We start from the raw sequence: 20,366 nt of genomic DNA on the forward strand, positions 1-20,366 counted from the left end.
AAGAAAAGTTATGACCAACAAGTATATCAAAAAGCAAAGACATTACTTTGCCAACAAAGACATTACTTTGTCTAGTTAAAGTTATGGTTTTTCCAGTAATCATGTATGGATATGAGAGTTGAACTATAAAGAAAGCAGAGCGCCAAAGAATTGATGCTTTTGAACTGTGGTGTTGGAGAAGACTCTTTAGAGTCCCTTGGACTGCCAGGAGATCCAACCAGTCAATCCTAAAGGACAGTCCTGAATATTCATTGGAAGGACTGATGCTGAAGCTGAAACTCCAACACTTTAGTCACCTGATGCGATGAATTGACTCATTGGAAAAAAACCCCGACGCTGTGAAAGACTGATGGTGGGAGAAGAAGGGAACGCCTGAGGATGAGATGGTTGGATGGCATCACCAACTTGATAGACATGAGTTTGAGTAAACTCTGGGAGCTGGTGATGGACAGGGAGGCCTGGCATGCTGCAGTCCATGGGGTCGCAAAGAGTCGAACGTGACTGATCAGCTGAACTGAGCTGAACTGATCCCGGCCTAAGGTTTATTTTTCGTTCCTCAATTCTAAGGAGCTGCACTAATACAGTCAGTTAGCAATAATCACAGAATAGTGGTAGAAATACACTGGAGTCAGTGCAGCCTTGTGTAGGACATATCCGGGAAGTTTTCCACATTGCCTATGTGGGCTGCTGCTAAGCTGCTTCAGTCGTGGCCGACTCTGTGCGACCCCATAGACGGCAGCCCACCAGGCTCCCCCGTCCCTGGGATTCTCCAGGCAGGAACACTGGAGTGGGCTGTCATTTCCTTCTCCAATGCATGAAAGTGGAAAGTGAAAGTGAAGTCGCTCAGTCGTGTCTGACTCTTAGCGACCCCATGGGCTGCAGCCCACCAGGCTCCTCTGTCCATGGGATTTCCAGACAAGAGCACTGGAGTGGGGTGCCGTTGCCTTCTCTGTTGCCTATGCGTAGAGTTAGTTGTATTTGTTAATTTATTTTACTTTATTGTTGGTTGCGTTTTGTCCTCATTGCGGCACGCGGGCTTTCTCTAGTTGCAGTGAGCAGGGCACTCTCGTGGTGCTGCTTTATTGCTGCTTTATTGCTGTGGCTTCTCTCTCTTTGCAAAGCAGGGGCTCTAGGTGCCTGGGCTTCAGTAGTTGCAGCATGTGGACTCATTAGGTGTGGCTTGTGGGCACAGTAGTTGTGGCTCACAGGATTTAATGGCCCGAAGCATGTGGAATCTTTCCCGCTCAGGGATCGAACCCGGGTCCCCTGCATTGGCGGGCAGATTCTTCTGTACTGTACCACCAGGGAAGTCCCTAGAGCTAGTTTTAAAGAGGTTAGTTGACAGCATTCAACCCGCATGACCCTTATATTAGTCCACACAATGCCAAATATGATTAGCTTGTTTGCACAGATTGAATATTCTATATAGACAGTGAAAACCATTCTGATTCACAAGTAAGATGACCTAGCTATGAGTTTGGTAAAAGGATACAAAAATTCTTTTTTTTTTTTTAAAGCATGGTAGAATATACAGGTATGATAATTCATTTGATATGATTCAAAGGCAATTTTGAGACAAATATTGGCCCTTTAAATCATTAGAAAGTAGCCGACCTGAAATTCAAAAAAATGTAAAAAAAATCTGTAAACTTCAAAATTATAACCTGATTTGAAATGGATACAAATGCAGAGAGGCAGTGTGGTCATGTCCTGTTATAAACCAAAGAGTGAGTAGAGAAAAAGAATGTGTCAATTCTTCAATTTATTTACAACTGTCCAAAGGAGATAGAAACTCCATCTACTGGACATAAACATTCTTGATACTGCAGTGAAGCAGATACTGTGAATATTAAATCCCTTCTGCTTACCTCGGTAACTTCATTAGTGAAGCCAGGGGTCAATTCTAACAAACATTTGTTGACTGCTTCTGGGTCAGCACTGATGGGAGTTTAATGACGAGCACAGCTGTGTTTCTCAGACAGGTATGATGGGAATTGTGCTTTATGAAAATTTCTCTGGTGAGGAAGGAGTGTGGGATTCTTTTACAGAGACCACGAAGACCCGAATGAAGTTTTGTTGGTGGAACTGGAGAGACAAGGAAGATTCTGTGAAGCATGATGAGGTAAAATCCCATGGGAACTTATTGGGGGATTGAAATTAGTTATAAAAATATTGGGGGATTGAATGTTGTGGAATATTGGGAGGCTGAAATTATTTATAAAAGTGAGCTTTAAATATGGGCACCAGGAAGATGGTGGTATGATTAACACCAGGTTTGAACCAAAGAGAACATAGAAGGGAGACGTGTCCTGGACTTTAAAGATGGCAGCTCAGGGACCTCTGTCGTACTTCAGCGGCTAAGACCCCTCAATCTCAATGCAGGGGCCTGGGTTCAATGCCTGCTTGGGGAACTGGATCCCACATGCTTCAGCTAAGACTGAGCACGGCCAAATAAATAAATAAGTAGATTGTAGCACTTAGCAACCACCGACAGGTGTTATTTCCTGCCATGACCCACCCAATATATAATAAATCCAAAGGTATGTAATCAAGTATCTATCAGGCTTTGGTTAAAATTCCGAGATCAGCATAGAAGGTAGAATCATCATGTATCTTTCTTTGTTAAAGAAAAGTGAAAATTCTGGAGTCCATTTAGTGGTCCAAAGTAAAACCAGCTTGATAAAAATGTCCTAGTTAATTATCTGACAAATTGCTTCACCATGTAATTCTTCCCTCCTTGCCTTTTGCAGATCTTGCAGGACTCTTATTCTATAGTATAACAATTTTCTAGATTAGGATTTCCTAGACTAAAAGGACTCTGCATTATTTAACTTTGTATTGTCAGCCTATGCCTAAGAGCCTTGCACACAAATGTTGGCTAAGTAATGAATAAATGACTGAATGGATGAGCAAACAAATTTTCCAGGGCTTGGTTTAGTCCTTCTCTTTGCTACTGAGACGATGTTTGGGTGTCTGGCCACAGGAATGCCGACACTGGCTCAAACTGCTCTCCAGTTAGTACTGATGTATAGTATGTGTGACGAGTCAGGTCTTTGGTGAGTAAGTCATGCTGGTGATGGTGGTGGTGGTATGAGCTTAGGGGAGGGTATCGTGGTGATGAGCATAGGAAAAACAGGATAGAAGATACAGGTATATTTATTTTTAATGCCCTTCTACTATTCTGATCAAATTTTGAGTTTCCTTTTCTTAATTCTTAAGTAGGTAATAGGTACCAGGAACTGCATTAAGCACGGGGATACAAAATGCAAAGAGCGAGTCAGACGGGCGCGGAGACGCTTCTGGAAGTAACATCGCGATGGCTGCCCAAGGAGAACCCCAAGTTCAGTTCAAACTTGTTTTGGTTGGTGATGGTGGTACTGGAAAAACTACATTCGTGAAGCGTCATCTGACTGGTGAATTTGAGAAGAAGTATGTAGCTACCTTGGGTGTTGAGGTCCATCCTCTTGTGTTCCATACCAACAGAGGACCTATTAAGTTCAACGTATGGGATACAGCTGGTCAGGAGAAATTTGGTGGACTGAGAGATGGCTATTATATACAAGCTCAGTGTGCCATTATAATGTTTGACGTAACATCAAGAGTTACTTACAAGAATGTGCCTAACTGGCATAGAGATCTGATACGAGTGTGTGAGAACATCCCAATTGTGTTGTGTAGCAACAAAGTGGATATTAAGGACAGAAAGGTTAAGGCAAAGTCAATTATCTTCCACCGAAAGAAGAATCTTCAGTACTATGACATTTCTGCCAAAAGTAACTACAACTTTGAAAAGCCCTTCCTCTGGCTTGCTAGAAAATTGATTGGAGACCCTAACTTGGAGTTTGTCGCCGTGCCTGCTCTTGCCCCGCCAGAGGTGGTCATGGACCCAGCCTTGGCAGCACAGTACGAGCACGATTTAGAGGTTGCTCAGACAACTGCTCTCCCGGATGAAGATGATGACCTGTGAGAAAGTGAAGCTGGGGCCCAGCGTCAGAAGTCTAGTTTTATAGGCAACTGTCCTGTGATGTCAGTGGTGCAGCATGTTTGCCACTTTATTATATAGCTAAGCAGAACATGTGCTTAATCTTTGGATGCTGAAGGAGATGGATGGGCTTTGGAGTGAATGTGGCAGTTTAAAAAAAAAAAAAAAACCTTCATTTTTTGGACCTACATATTTAGGTGTTTTGGAACACAGTTGTTTCCTCCTTGAGTTTCAAATATAAGACTGCTATAGTCACATGACAATATTGAGAGGTGGAATCTTGTTTGTTACTGTCATTCCCATTCCTTTTCGTTTAGAATCAGAATAAAGTTGTATTTCAAATATCTAAGCAAAAAAAAACCAAAATGCAAAGAGCAAGTCCTGGAGTGCAGAGTATTCCATCCAAGGGGAATGTGCCAATCTCTAACGGCTCAAGCTGGCATGCCCGGTTAATCTTTGCTAGTCTTGCTTTACAGTGCAATGTGATACCCCATATTTATCTTATATTGCATCATTTCTTTTTGAAAGATTTTCTCTTACTTCAAAAAATGCATAATAAAATCCATCTTACCTAAAAATCTTTTCAACAACCTTCTATTTCATAGGGAGAATATTTCAGCTTTAGTAAAAATTAACATTAGGGCTTTACTAGTTGTAAAATCCACATTTACTTTCCTTTAATTTAATGGCATCTTCATAATTGTCCATAAGATTCAGCAAAGTTCCAATGGTAGTATTTAATGTTTTAAAGCAAGTGTCTTTCTCAGTGATTCTGATACATAGTATCTGTTGGATTTGATGATGATCTCAAGTAATATATTGGTTAAAAAACAGACTTTAAATGTACATGTTTTTTTAAAGAACTGACCTTGCTTTGGGAAGCATTTTTTTCCAGCCACTGCTAAACAAAGCAGCAGTTACAAATGAACTCTAACTTCCTTCACCCTTATTATTGTCTGTTTGAGAAATAAATATATTACATTCTCTAACATGAAAATTGGATACTTGTTTTTATGATTCATATGAATACTGTTTCTACTTTAAAGTCATACAAGAAAAAAAAAAAGAACTAAAACAATATTTGCCAAACCCTGAGATGAGCACATTGAAATCGCAGGCAATAACAAAACAGCAAAGTCCCCACACCTCCTCCCACCATCAAAAAAAGCCATTACATAATTATGGCCTCACCAGAAAAGGATATAAAGCTTGCTTGTCATTCTAAAGTAAAGCAGGTTATAATAGCAACAATAAATGAGTGGTTCATTTAAATATGATTTAGCCCACTGACTCTCAAACTTTGGTGGGTATCAGAACCACCCTGAGGGTTTGTTAAAACATATCTTTCTGAACCTCACCCACAGAGTTTCTGATTCAGTTGGGCTGGAGTGAAGCTGAAGTATTTGCATTTCTAATAAGTTCCCAAGGAATGTTGATGATGCTGGTCCAGGGAACACATTTTGAGAACCATTAATCTAGACAAACAGTGGAACACTGGACACTTCTGAAATCAATGATATCAATGTATAGTTATTAACAGAGAAGGATAAAGTCGTAATGGAACAGATGGGAGGGAAACAGAGCCCCTCTCAGTCCCCACCAACCTCATCCCCTTCAACTCACGGCACAGCATTACAACTTGCTAAAACACCAGCCTTTTATCTTAAATTTGACAATTAGATAAAAAGAATTACACTTCCTTCCTACAGTGTTAAGAATGTGATTTGATTGCCTGACAAAGTTAAGAAATCGTCCCAGTAAGTATCAGAAAGTTCTCTGCAGAAGTTACAGGTAGAGAAAATGGAAGGAATGATAGAATTGGAAAGTCAGTGTTTTGCAGCTCCTAATGTAATAATTCAAGCAACATCATTGAATGAAACCAGGAAGTGAAAGGCTGATGGTTATGTTTACAATGGAGGGATTCAGTAGTTACTGCACAAATATACTGATATACCTACAGAAATATAGAGAAACAATCAGACATCGTGGTGCTTAACACACACACTAAGTATTACTGCCCCAAACAGTGAACTTGAATCTAATCAAGATTCTGGGGCACACTTTCATTTACAAAAACAGTGTGGGAAAGAGACAAATTAAGTGATTGCACGGGGAATGGAACAGACACATCCAGAATATGGCATATTCTCCCTGACAAATTAAAGACATGGGGGAAAGTTGGAGTAGTCTACTGTAGACTCAGAGAGACTTAAGAGTCATAATGAGCAAATGTGCCATGTGGATCTTATGGACATCTTGTTTTGAACAAGCTAAATGCAAGAAGGAATGTTTTTAATAGACTTATTTATTTTTATTTATTTATTTGAGCGCCCCGAGTCTTTGCGGCTCCGTGAGGACTGTCTCTGGTTGTGGAGAGTGGGCGCTCCTCTCCAGCTGTAGTGCACGGGCTCCTCATTGCAGTGGCTTCTTTTACTATAGAGCAGAGGCTCCAGGTGCATGGGCTTCAGTCGTTGCAGCATGCGAGCTCATTAGTCACGGCTTGCAGGCCCTAGAGGGCGCAGGCTTCAGGAGCTGTGGCTCACAGGCTTACCAGCTCTGCAGCACGTGGAATCTTCCCAGCCCAGGGATTGAACCCCTGTCCCCTGCCCTGGCAGGTAGATTCTTTACTACTGCCCTGGGAAGCCCGGGCTGGTTATTAGTAAACATCAAAGATGATTCTTAATTTCGTTTGGTTGATTTTGACATTTAAATCAGAAAGAAAATTGTTGTTCAGTTGCTCAGTTGTGTCCAGTTCTTTGCGGCCCCATGGACTGCAGCACGCCAGGCTTCCCTGTCCTTCACCAACTCCTGGAGCTTGCTCATACTCATGTCCATTGAGTCAGTGATGCCATCCAACCATCTCATCCTCTGTTGTCCCCTTCTCCTCCTGCCTCCTGTCCCCTTCTCCTCCTCCCTCCCAGCATCAGGGTCTTTTCAAGTGAGTCAGCTCTTCGCATCAGGTGGCCAAAGTATTGGAGTTTCAGCTTCAGCATCAGTCCTTCCGATGAATATTCAGGACTGATTTCCTTTAGGATTGACTGGTTGGATCTCCTTGCAGTCCAAGGGACTATCAAGAGTCTTCTCCAACACCACAGTTCAAAAGCATCAATTCCTTGGCCCTCAGTCTTCTTTATGGTCCAACTCTCACATCCATACATGACCACTGGAAAAACAGTAGCTTTGACTAACAGACCTTTGTCAGCAAAGTAATGTCTTTGCTTTTTGATATGCTATCTAGGTTGGTCATAGCTTTTCTTCCAAGGAGCAAGTGTCTTTTAATTTCATGGCTACAGTCACCATCTGCAGTGATTTGGGAGCCCAAGAAAATAAAGTCTGCCACTGTTTACATTATTTCCCCATCTATTTGCCATGAAGTGAGGAGACTGGATGCCATGATCTTCATTTTTTGAATGTTGAGTAAGAAAATGGCCACATTTTAAAGGGATGCATGCTAAAATATGTTGATACAAAATAATATGATACCTAGGATCTGTTTATTTATAGATTTTTTTATTTAAAGTACTTATCCATTTGGCTGCACTGGTCTTAGTTGTGGCATGTGGGATCTGACTCCCTGACCAGGGATCCCACCTGGGCCCCTCTGCATTGGTAGCGTGGAGTCTTAGCCACTGGACCACCAGGGAAGTCCCTGGATCTGTTTTAAAATAGGGATACAAAGAGGAAAAAGAAGGATAGATGAAGGAAGGTGACATTTGGTAAGATACATTTGGCTTAGGCAAATGCGCGTTTGTGTTCTCTCCACTTTGTGTGACCTTCCCTGGTGGCTCAGGGGTAAGGAATCTGCCTGCCAAGCAGGACACTCAGGCTTGATCCCTGGGTTGGGAAGATGCCCTGGAGAAGGAAATGGCAACCTACTGCAATATTCTTGCCTGGGAAATCCTATGAACAGAGGCGCCCAGGCAGGCTATAGTCTATGGGGTCACAAGAGTTGGACATAATTTAGTACCTAAAAAGCAGCAACAACCAATTTGTGTTCATTTAAAAGCTGTCAAAATAAAAACGGAAAGAGAAATCCAGCATCCATAGCTTTTCCTCTCTTAACCCTAATTTATGAAATTATTGAATTTATTGAAATTTTAAAAATTCAAAGTAATTTTTTCTTTATATATATTCTGTTTAGAATCTTGCCTGCATGGCTTATCCATCCACCATGTGACCCTCGGTAAAGTAATTGTTAGGTTCCTTTTTTGTTAAATGGCAGTAATATTACCAATCTTAGGATCCATATGAAGTTTAAAAAGATAATAGATGTAGGGAATTCTCTAGTAGTCCAGTGATTAGGAGTTCACCCTCTCATTGCCAAGGGCCCAGATTCAATCCCTGGTCAGGGAACTAAAATCTCACAAGCTCTGCAGGGTGGCCAAAAAAGGAAAAAAGGTAATGGACGTAAGTCTCTTTCCACAGGGTCTGACACATAGTAACCATTCAATTAACATTAGTTATTACTATTATTATATAAACAATTATTTTTCTTCCCTATTCTCCTGGTGAACCAGGGGTTACTTTCTTCTCAGTTTGAGCATTTGTAGAGCAGATATTAACTAATAGGAAGGATATTGTCTAAATAATGAATTTCAAAGTGATGAGCTCTACTGGTATAATTGATTTATAAGCCTGGTAGATTATTCCGATATATAATATTTGTTAATGACATGAAAATGTTTCAATGGGCTTTGGGGCTTTTGGGAAAATGCTTTTAAACATGCTTTCATCATTCGTTGGTGCTGGTGCAGCATGAGTTGCTCTTAGTTTGCAGAAATAATCTATGTGCATTCTTCAGGAAAGGAAAGCATCTTTGCTAAAGCTCTTCATGAAGCCTAGCTGAATTCAGAAGTAGGCTACAATCCCAGCTGATTTAGTCAGCTTCAGAACTCTCTTACGCTTACGGATGGGGCGACATTATTGCACCTGTGATGCTTTGGGTACCATGCGAAGGGATCCAGAGGGCCCTGGGAGGTGAGTGCAGATGACTCCCATATGCTTTGTGGACAAGGAAGTAGAAGCTAAGAAAAAGTGGCGTGTTTCTTGGGAAGTATTTCAACACTGTTATTTACACAAGGAGGCAGAGAGCAATACAGCTGGAGAATTAGGTGCAGAGATGAGCACACACAGATGGGTAAGAAAGCTCTGCTTTGCCAACTGGATGACATCTGCTCCATTAGACTCAAGTTAAACACCTCACAAGCTAAACAAAAGCCCAAGTGGCAGATGCTTTCTGCTTCTTTCTCGGGAGTGTAACAGCCCCATATAAGTCATGTTATGTGTGAAAAACAGATTCAGTTAAAGAAGAAATTCTCCTTTAAATATATGTGGAATACACAGCTAGAATTAAAACAGTGAGAAATATGAGAAGAAGGTAGTTTATAGAAAACTTACACGGTGTAGTAACTCTGGTAGTGGGTTACAGTATAAAATACAGCAAATTTGTTTTCCTCCTAAAATTGCTATGGTTTATCAGTTATCAGCAGTGCTTACAAGGCAAAGCATATATAAAATTTTTTGGGGGGGAGGGGGAACAAAATATATATTGGTAATGAGTTACAGACCCACAACTGTAATAAAACTTTTCTTTGAGGTAAGTTTATTTGTGAGATGCTCTGTGAGTTATCAATAATATTAAGATGCCTTTCTTGCCAAGATTTCTCTTCTTGATTCTCTCTATATTTTATATCACTATGGCCCAGGATATCTTTCTGAGACAGTGAATCCAATTTGAGTTTTAGTCACAGTGACAGAAATTAAAGTGGCATTAAAGATCCAATCTCTTTTTGTTATCCTCTTACTTTCAGGGAAGATAATTCCTCAGATTTGCAAATCTACTTGTGTAATTCAATGTTTCATTATTGAAGAACTGTAATTTTCAGGTCTTCTAAAAAGCAATACTATAGTGAAAACTTTGTTGTCTTTCTGATGCATTAAAAGTAAAGAATCCTAATGTTTCATCCCAATTACCATAACTGGATGAGAAGACAGCAAATCCACACCATTTTGCTGACAGATAGTCAGCAGTATTTACTGAGCACCCACAGTGTCTCAAACAAATTCTAGGTGCTGGGAATAAAGCTGTAAAAAGAGAGACAAGCAGACCTCCCTGGTGGTCCAGTGGCTAAGACTCTGCACTCCCAGTGCAGGGGACCTGGGTTTGATCCCTGGTCAAGGAATTAGATCCCACATGCCATAACAAAGATCAAAGACCCTGCATGCTGCAACTAAGACCTGGGGCAGCCAGATAAATTTTAAAAAAGAAGAAGAGGAAGAAGACAGACAAGACCCCAAGCACAGGAAGCTTCATTTTAGGGAAGTTCAGTTCAGTTCAGTTCAGTAGCTCAGTTGTGTCCAACTCTTTGCAGCCCAATGGACTACAGCGAGCCAGGCTTCCCTGTCCTTCATGAATGCCCAGAGCTTGCTCAAATTCATGTCCTTTGAGTCGGTGATGCCATCCAACCATCTCATCCTCTGTTGTCCCCTTCTCTTCCTATCTTCAATCTTTCCCATCATCAGGGTCTTTTCAATGAGTCAGTTCTCTGTATCAGGTGACCAAAATACTGGAGCTTCAGCCCCAGCATCAGTCCTTCTAATGAATATTCAGGACTGATTTTCTTTAGGATGAACTGGTTGGATCTCCTTGCAGTCCAAGGGACTCTCAAGAGTCTTCTCCAACACCACAGTTCAAAAGCATCAATTCTTCGGCACTCAGCTTTCTTTATAGTTCAACTCTCACATCCATACATGACCACTGGAAACACCATAGCTTTGACTAGGTGGACCTTTGTTGGCAAAGTAATGTCTCTGCTCTTTAATATGCTGTCTAGGTTGGTCATAGCTTTCCTTCCAAAGAGTAAGCATCTTTTAATTTCATGGCTGCAGTCACCATCTTCAGTGATTTTGGAGCCCCCCAAAATAAAATATGCCACTGTTTCCACTGTCTCCCCATCTATTTGCCATGAAGTGATGGGACCAGATGCCATGATCTTAGTTTTCTGAATGTTTAGTTTTAAGCCAGTTTTTTTGCTCTACTCTTTCACTTTCCTCAAGAGGTCCTTTAGTTCTTCTTCACTTTCTGCCACAAGGGTGGTGTCATCTGCATGTCTGAGATTATTGATATTTCTCCTGGCAATTTTGATTTCAGCTTGTGCTTCCTCCAGCCCAGCATTTCGCATGATGTACTCTGCATATAAGTTAAAAAAGCAGGGTGACAATATACAGCCTTGACGTACTCCTTTTCCTATTTGGAACCAGTCTGTTGTTCCATGTCCAGTTCTAACTGTTGCTTCCTGACCTGCATGCAGATTTCTCAGGAGGCAGGTAAGGTGGTCTGGTATTCCTACCTCTTGAAGAATTTTCCAAAGTTTGTTGTGATCCACACAGATTTTAGGGAGAGGAGAGACCAACAAAGAAGCCAAAACCATTTCAGGCTGTGCCAGCATAGGGGAGAACAGCAAGCGATGATGTGATAGAGAGTGTCTGGGACTACTTTAGACTGAGGAGTCAGGCAAAGGCTGTCTGAGGAGGCCACATATAACTGAGAGTTAAATAACAAGCAGCCAGTTATACGAAGACCTGAGAGGCGAGAACATTCTGGGCCGAGGACGGAGCTCGTGCTCAGGCCCTAGAGCAGAAATCATCTTGATGAGGGACAAAACATGGAAAACATAACGCACATGGAATGAAGTCACTGGAAGGACTGGTGCTGCGGCTGAAGCTCCAATACTTTGGCCACCTGATTCAAAGAACCGGCTCATTAGAAAGGACCCTGATGCTGGGAAATATTGAAGGCAGGAGGAAAGGGGATGACAGACGATGAGATGGTTGGATGGCATCACTGACTCAGTGGACATGAGTTTGAGCAAGCTCTGGGAGTTGGTGATGGACAGGGAAGCCTGGTGGGCTTCAATTCACGGGGTTGCAAAGAGTCGTACCGGACTGAGTGATTGAACTAAACTGAATGAAATCACCGATTGTGTTACATATGCTTAAACTGACAGTACTAATAGTAGAAAAACTAGTTCTGAGAGCAATTAAATTCAAAGTATCCAAGAGTGGTGCTGACGACTGCAATGTGACTGCAAGAATAAGCAAGCCTAGCTGACAAAGGCCCAGATGTTACAGAAGAAGTAAACCTAATTCCTGAATTAATTCCAATTATTTCTGGCCTAGACTCACAGTCAACATAAGAACACCATCCAAATGGACTCAAAGAGTAGGTATTTTTTCACTGATGGGACGTTAGGAAGAAGGCAGGCTATAACATCACTATTAAAAAGGCAATGGCTCATAACAACCCCCTTCTCATTTTGAAGCAGTCCTGAAGAAGCACTGCAAAAACATTTCATGAAGAATATTTTAGTTCTCTTGCAAGTATTATAAGCAGATAGAGTAGGGGGTCCCCAGAAAAAGAGAATCAGGAATGGCTTTCTTGAGATAAGAGAAACCATTCTTGGCCTAAGCAATTTTGTGATCTAAGCCTGGCCACAGTGCTTTCCCTGGAATAGGTCTCAATAATTAATGACCTTAAGTGGATGAAGGAACAAAGGATAAGTTTGTTTACTCATGGCTTTGTGACTCCATGGACTGTAGCCTGCCAGGCTCCTCTGTCCATGGGATTTCCCAGGCAAGAATACTGAGTGGGTTGCCATCTCCTTCTCCAGGAGAACTTCCTGACCCAGGGATCGAACTTGAATCTCTTGCTTGGCAGACGGATTCCTTACCTATGAGCCACCAGGAAAGCCGATAAAGGAACAGCAATCAATAAATAATAGTTCAGTGACAAAGGAGAGTCCTAGTTCCTTTTTAAGGGATATACATAGCAATCTGATATGTACCTTCCAGTTCTGCTGGACCTAATGCCTCCGCTGAGGTGTTGCTGGTGCTGAGTCAGACACGTTCAGTTGCAACCCACGGACTGCAGCACACCAGGCCTTCCTGTCCTTCACCAGTTCCCTGAGCTTGCTCAACTCACTGATGCCATCCAACCATCTCACAATCTAGTCCCTTTCTCCTCCTGCCTTCAGTCTTTCCCATCATCAAAGTCTTTTCCAATGAGTTGGCTCTTCTCATCAGAGCTTCAGCTTCAACATCAGTCCTTCCAGTGAATACGCAGGGTTGATTTCCTCCTTTAGGACTGACTGGTTTGATCTCCTTGCAGTCCAAGGGACTCTCAAGAGTCTTCTCCAACATCACAGTCCAAAAGCATCAATTCTTTGGTGCTCAGCAGGTGGAGGAGGGTAACTGCAACCAGAGACCTCACACAGGTCTGAACCCAAGAGATGCTGATGTTGACCTTTTCTGATCCTCAAGAGTTCAATCAACTAAAGGGTGGACCTTGGCAACCTTTGCCCAATTCTATGCTGAATTCTCTTCTGCTGAAGTCCCTTCAAGAATATTCACATACCCCTAGCTGAAAACTTCCCCAATTTTGCTGTTGGGGAAACATTGCTTTAGGAAAGATTCCCCAGCAGTCTTCTTACTTGCTGTAAGTAATAAGACCTGATCTTTGACTTGTGTCTTTTACTGTGTTTTTTGACACCTACCAAGAGGTGAACTCCCTTTTTCAGGTAACAGTATTGGTCAGTAAATATTCATAATCATCATTAGTAAGGAAAAGGTGTCTAAAATTTCCATTCCCCTTCTAATGAATTATTTTAGATTATTTTTGAGTGAAGTTTGCATTTTCATAAAGTTGTCCTTCTACTCTGATTCAGCACTGGTAGTTTCAATGCTTTTGCTAACAAGTTGTCAAGCAGTACATTTAAATAATAACTACTTGTTGAGGCTGAAAGTTTAGAAAACCTAAAGAGAATGAGATGCTCTCTTGGCAGTTTCCTCTTAGGTAATGGTCCTTTATAAAGGTAATTTAAGCTAAACCTTTTGAAGCCCTATATTGAAGCCCTGAGGCTAAACCATTGTGTGAAAAATCAGAGTGTCTGTTTTCTCTTTTCCTTACACTCATCTTGCCCCAATATGAGAAGTCTAATGTGAAAATAAACCATTTTATTAAAGAAGGGGGAGATGTTGTAGCCCTTTTGCTGCAACTTAGGGATTATGGAACCCTACGTGTTGGCTCCAGAAGTTAACCACAGAAGTGACAGAAAAGGGCTGGCCAAAAATGCCTGGGGGCCTCATTCCTGTGCTGGGTGGGATTTGGGAAGAACCAACTCCTCAGAGACACTCAGTTACAGGAGGGGAGGGAGAGTTGGTTTCCGGAGACCCTGCAGATATCAAAATCCTTGACTGCTCAAGTCCCTTATATAAGAAGGTCGAGTACAATGAAGCAACAGTTAGAACCTGGCATGGAACAATGGACTGGTTCAAAATTGGGAAAGGAGTACATTAAGGCTGTATTTTGTCACCCTGCTTATTTAACTTATATGCAGAGTACATCATGCGAAATGCTAGGCTGGATGAATCACAAGCTGAAATCAAAACTGCCAGGAAAAATACCAATAACCTCAGATATGCAGATGACACCAGCCTTATGACGGAAAGCAAAGAGAAACTAAAGAGCCTCTTGATGAAATGAAAGGGGAGAGTGAAAAAGCTGGTTTAAAATTCAATATTCAAAAAACTAAGATCATGGTATCTGATCACATCACTTCATAGAAATTAGATAGGGAAACATGGGAAACAGTGACAGATTTTCTTTTCTTGGGCTCCGAAAGTCTCTGTGGACAGTGACTTCATCGATTAAATTAAAAGATGCTTGCTCCCTGGGAGAAAAGCTCTGACAAACCTAGACAATGTATTAAAAAGCAGAGGCTTTACTTTGCAACAAAGGTCCGTCTAGTCAAAGCTATGGTTTTTGCAGTAGGCATGTACAGGTGTGAGAGTTGGACCATAAAGAAGGCTGAGTGATGAAGAGTTGATGCTTTTGAACTGTGGTGTTGGAGAAGACCCTTGAAGGTCTGTTGGACTACAAGGAGATCAAACCAGGCAATCCTAAAGGAAATCAAGCATGAAAATTCATTGTAAGGACTGATGCTGAAGCTTAAGTGTCAGTATTTTGGCCACCTGTTGCACAAAGCCGACTCACTGGAAAAGACCCTGATGCTGGGAAAGACTGAAGGCAGGAGGGGAAGAGGAAGACAGAGGATGAGCTGGTTGGATGGCATCACCGATGCGATGGACATGAGTTTAAGCAAGCTCCAGAAGACAGTGAAAGACGGGGAAGTGTGGCATGGTGCAGTCTGTGGCGTGCAAAGAGTTGGCCACCGCTGAGCTGCTGAACAGTACAATGAACACGGGCTTCCCTGCTGGCTCAGTGGTAAAAAATCTGCCTGAAAATGCAGGAGACGTGGGTTCAATCCCTGGGTCGGGAAGATCCCCTGGAGAAGGGCATGGCAACCCACTCCAGTATTCTTGCCTAGAAAATCCCACGGACAGAGGAGCCTGGCGGGCTACAGTCCATGGGGTCGGAAAGAGTCGGACACGGCTGAGCGACTTTGCAGGCACGCAGGATCCAGTCTAGGGCAGGGCCTGACAGGAGTAGCATTTCCAGCCCAGTCCTGGGGAGTTACCCACACTGCGAGGGGGCCCCCGGCTGATTCTGGGCCGTGACTTGACGGTCCATCATTAAACCAGGGCTCAGTATTTGAGTGCCAGACCTTTTGAAATAGAAATCTTGACCATCCCATTAAATTTAGAGTACATTCTAAACGTGTGACTCTGGCTTAGGAACATTTAATGCGGTGGCGAGGATTCAGTCCCTGGACTCGCCTCACTCTCCGGACTCAGCCGGCTCCAGCGGCTCTAGGGAGCGGTGACTTTGGCAGCTCCTCCCACGTCTGACCTCTCTTTTCAAGGTCTTCATTCCTGCTTTTCTCGCCAGCTCTTGGAGAATAGTAGCCAGGAGAGAAAAAGCTGCTGCCTGTCTGGGCCACCACTGCTACACGCCCAGCCCCAAGAAAAGAGCCTCCCACGCAGAGGAATATACACACGAGGCGCCAACGGAGGGTAGGACTACGGGGCGGGGGGCTGGGGCAGGGATTTTCAGTAACTACAGCAGTTATTGAAGAGATCTTAATCTGAGTCTCACTGATAATGGTGATAATATAGTAGAAGTGTGGTTGAAACAGCACCATAGTGAGCCTAACTTTGGCTCATGGGACTTCTAATCCATATTTTTAGGAAAAAGAAGTTGAAATTCACAATTTGCATCAAGGAAGAACACTACATAGTTTTTTGTTTTTTTTTTTTTTTTAAAAAAAAAGACTGCAGGCATAAACTGAAGCAATATGCTTTTGTATTTTTCAGGCCTTTTGTCTCAGTGAGAACCATAGTCCTGGGAAATGATTGCTGAGCCTGGCTTCTTGGTGTGAAAGCTTTGGCTCTTAGACCAACTGGATACTCAGGAAACAGTCACTTTGGCAAATTACAGGTAATAAGCAAAAAAGACATGTCTGTGATTAGACTGGAAGGTTCAAATTTTTTAATGGTTTTTTATCGCTTTTATTTCTACTTGGTCTTCACTCAATTACTTCTAATTGAGTAAGTGCTCAATTGTACTTAATGTACTTGAGTTTGTGCTCTTAACACTGTGGTTTTGCAGTTTGTCTCTATTATTTTCATAGTTACACCAAAGTGGTTAACAGACGACATATTCACACTGTGATAAATTCAGTCTGTACAAAGAGATACACAATGAGGAATAACCACCTTCTCATTCCTGACCCTAGTTAAAAATGGTTAAAGACAATTTAGGTGCTGCAAACACTTTAACACTAACCAAAGCATGCAGGCTGTGTTCCCAAGGGTCCAGAGAATGGAGAAGTGGGGTCAAAGGTAGGAAGCTTTTATGGGAAAAGAATAAGGAGCAAGGAAGTAGGTAAATAAGAGTTGGCTTGGTGTTTGGGGGTAGGCTGATTGCACACGCTTTGTTCCTGGTAAAGCAGGGCTTTTATAGTACAAATATCATCCACATTTTGGTTTGCCAAGCTGCGGCAGGAGGGGTGCCATCTCAGGGCGAGGCATTTATTTCCGTGTCTTAGCCCCTGATTCCTCCCCAGGGGGCCCCCACTGTTGACAGTTTCCTGTGTGCGCTTCCGGAATGTTCTGTGCAGCATCTGTGCTTCAGTTTATCAGTCTGCAAAATGGAGTGGTCACAGGGCCGAACTTACCGATTCATATGAGAATTAAATGCACTAGCACATGAGAAGCACAAGGGTACCAGACATACACCGCGAGTTTTACGATTTTGAAAAATTGTGATGTGTATTCTAGCATGAAGTATGTCATTGTTGCCCAGATAGAAATAGGAAGTGACCCACATAGGTAATTTTAATTTCCTAGTAGCAAGATTAAAAAAATAAAAAGAAACAAGTGGAAAGGTTTTAGTAATGTATTTCATTTACCCAAATATCTCTGAAACAATACTTCAACATGGGATCAAGGTAAACATATTTTAATATGATAATCTACAGTCTTTTTTGGTATTAATTCTTTGACATTTGATGTGCATTTCATGCTTACAGAATACCTCAGCTGGGACTAGCCCTAATTCAAGTAACCCGTAAGCTGCGTGGAGCTGGTAGCTACTGTATTGGAAAGAGTGGGCCTATGCATATTAATCTATAAACTTGTCAGTTTTTTTTTACTCTCCAAATAATACCATTCCCTGCTCACTTGAATTCCATTGCAAAATATTAATATTTTGGATGAATTTGGAGAGAAGGAATATAAACTAATGTGGTTTTAGAATTTCAAATGCCCTCAACAAAAAAAGATTTCTAAAAATACTTAATGTGGTGCAAAGAACAAGGGCTTCTCATTATTCTTAGAGAAAAGACTAAATTCCTTACGCTGACCTGCTTCAGGGACCCGTCTGCCTGGCCTGCCCCCTGCTGGTTCTGCGTCAGCCTTGCTCCTGGCTACCCAGGAGTTCTGTGGGCACTTTCTCTCCTGTGGGCACTTTCTCTCCAGGGAGCCTGCTCAGCTCCAGGGGGGGCTGCTGCTTCTCACTGACCCCCAACATGCATGCACGCTCCCTCCTTTCCTTGTGAGTAAAGAAACAAGTCACTTCAAAGGAAAAAAAAAAACCCATGTATTCAGGTGTCCAGCTATCAGTTTAAATTATTTTATTACACAATAAAGTAGTGCACACATAAAATTAGATAAACCGGGCTTCCCAGTGAAAGTTACTCGGTCGTGTCTGACTCTTTGTGACCCCGTGGACTATACAGCCCGTGAACCTCTCCAGACCAGAATACTGGAGTGGGTGGCCTTTCCCTTCTCCAGGGGATCTTCCCAACCTAGGGATCGAACCCAGGTCTCTGCATTGTGGGCGGATTCTTTAGCAGCTGAGCTATGAGGGAAGGGCTTCCTAGGTGGCTCAGTGGTAAAAAATCCACCTGCTATTGCAGGGGAGGCAAGAGACACCGCTTCAGTCCCTGGTTCGAGAGGACCCCCGGAGAAGGAAATGGCAACCCATTCCAGTATTCTTGCCCGGAAAATCCTACAGACAGAGGAGCCTGGCGGGGTACAGTTCATGGGGGTCACAAAGAGTTAGATACCACTCAGCGCGCACACACACAGACACAGACACACACACACACACAATTGTAACTCTTTATGTCATATAGAACATCACATCTAAAATAAAAACTAAAAAAGAAAGATATTAATAATTGCTAAAAAACATACAAAAGGGTATGTAATAAAAATTAATTCTTGGGCTTCCCTGGTGGCCCAGCAGTAAAGAATCTGCCTGCCAATTCAAGAGACGCAGGTTCAAGCCCTGGTCTGGGCCACGTGCTGTGGAGCAATTACACCTGCACGCGGCAACTATTGAGCCCCCGAGCCGCGCCTACCCAGCCACCTGCTGCAGCTCCCGAAGCCGCAGCGCCTGGAGCCCGAGCTCCTCAGCGAGAAAAGCCACCGTGCTCTCGGCAACCAGAGGGAACCTCATGCGGCAGCAAAGACCCAGCACAACCCAAGATGAAAACTGAATCAGTAAATCCGTGGCTGATTCATGTCAATGTGTGGCAAAAACCACTACAATATTGTAAAGTAATTGGCCTCCAACTAAAAAAAATAAATGGAAAAAAAAAAGAAAACTGAATCAATAAAAGGATCAAAAAATAATTCTCCCTTCTGCCCACTGTCTCAGCCTTGCAGTCCACCTTCCCAGTATATATGTATTTACGTATCTCCAGAGATATATAGGGTGTGTAGTCTGAGCTTATTTTTACAGAGTTTTTGCATTCTTTTGCAAGTAACAATTCGCATTACTGACTTAGGGGAGTAGATGATGGCTGTTGAAATCCTACTGGCACTGCGTCAGCGTCTGATCCCCGCGGTCCAGGTTTTTGTGCGCTCAGGTTCAGGGATGCTTAGGCGCTGTGCCAGCACCCGCTTCACCCCCCACTGCCCTGTGGTATGTGAACGACCGCGAAACCTTCATTCTCGTAGTGTTTGCGGGAGGCATTTGATCTTCATTTGGCAGGGATGTGGCATAGACACATTGAGTCAGTCTGCCTGAGAAAATTAGAATAGTACTTCTTGTGGCCAACTCAATCAAAAACCACACGTTCAAATGGGTTTTGAAGCTTTGGGCAGAACTCAAGCATTTAAAAAAAATGCAGAAAATGTTCCTTTTTTCTTTTTTTGCCATTCCACTTGGCTAATGGGATCTTAGTTTCCCCACTAGGGAATGAACACTAACCGCGGTAGTGAAAGCACCACATCCTAACACTTCACCCCAGGGAACTCCTGGAAAATGTTTCTATTAATCTTTAAGGTTGTCATCAGAATGAAAATAGGAAATTAAACAAAGTCTTCCAGAGGACCTATGGGCCCAAGAATATCTTATGTTGAAGAACACAAGTCTAATTAGTTCTATATGTGTACTCTTCACCCAAGTAAGATTTATGCGACAACCCTCAACTCCCTCCAGACTAAAACATGTCCCCCAGTTATTTGAGTATATACCACCAGATTCTCTTTTAATACAATCTGCTGCTAAGTTGCTTCAGCCGTGTCCGACTCTTTGTGACCTCATGGACTGTAGCCCACCAGGCTCTTCTGTCCATGGGATTCTCTAGGAAAGAATACTGGGGTGGATTGCCACTTCCTTCTCTAGGGGATCTTCCCCACCCAGGTTTAAGCAATTAATTATATGGGCATGTGTTTAATCCTATCTTTCCTATTACAATGCAAGCTCATGTCTACCCACCACTGTATCTCCAGTTCAGTTCAGTTCAGCCGCTCAGTCGTGTCCAGCTCTTTGCGACCCCATGAATCGCAGCACACCAGGCCTCCCTGTCCATCACAAACTCCCGGAGTTTACTCAAACTCATGCCCATCGAGTCGGTGATGCCATCCAACCATCTCATCCTCTGTCGTCCCCTTCTCCTCCTGCCCCCAATCCCTC

General features: G+C 42.7%; 1 protein-coding gene across 1 annotated transcript; it reads left to right on the plus strand.

The window, feature by feature from the left end:
• The first annotated feature begins 3,281 nt into the window (after positions 1 to 3,281).
• On the plus strand, positions 3,282 to 4,326 carry LOC133050226 (GTP-binding nuclear protein Ran-like). The gene has a single exon (XM_061134423.1). The coding sequence runs from the start codon at positions 3,317 to 3,319 to the stop codon at positions 3,965 to 3,967; it is 651 nt and encodes a 216-aa protein (XP_060990406.1). The 5' UTR covers positions 3,282 to 3,316; the 3' UTR covers positions 3,968 to 4,326.
• The last annotated feature ends 16,040 nt before the right edge of the window (positions 4,327 to 20,366 follow it).

The sequence above is a fragment of the Dama dama genome, chromosome 31 (assembly GCF_033118175.1).
Source record: "Dama dama isolate Ldn47 chromosome 31, ASM3311817v1, whole genome shotgun sequence".
In the NCBI taxonomy this organism is placed as follows: domain Eukaryota; kingdom Metazoa; phylum Chordata; class Mammalia; order Artiodactyla; family Cervidae; genus Dama; species Dama dama.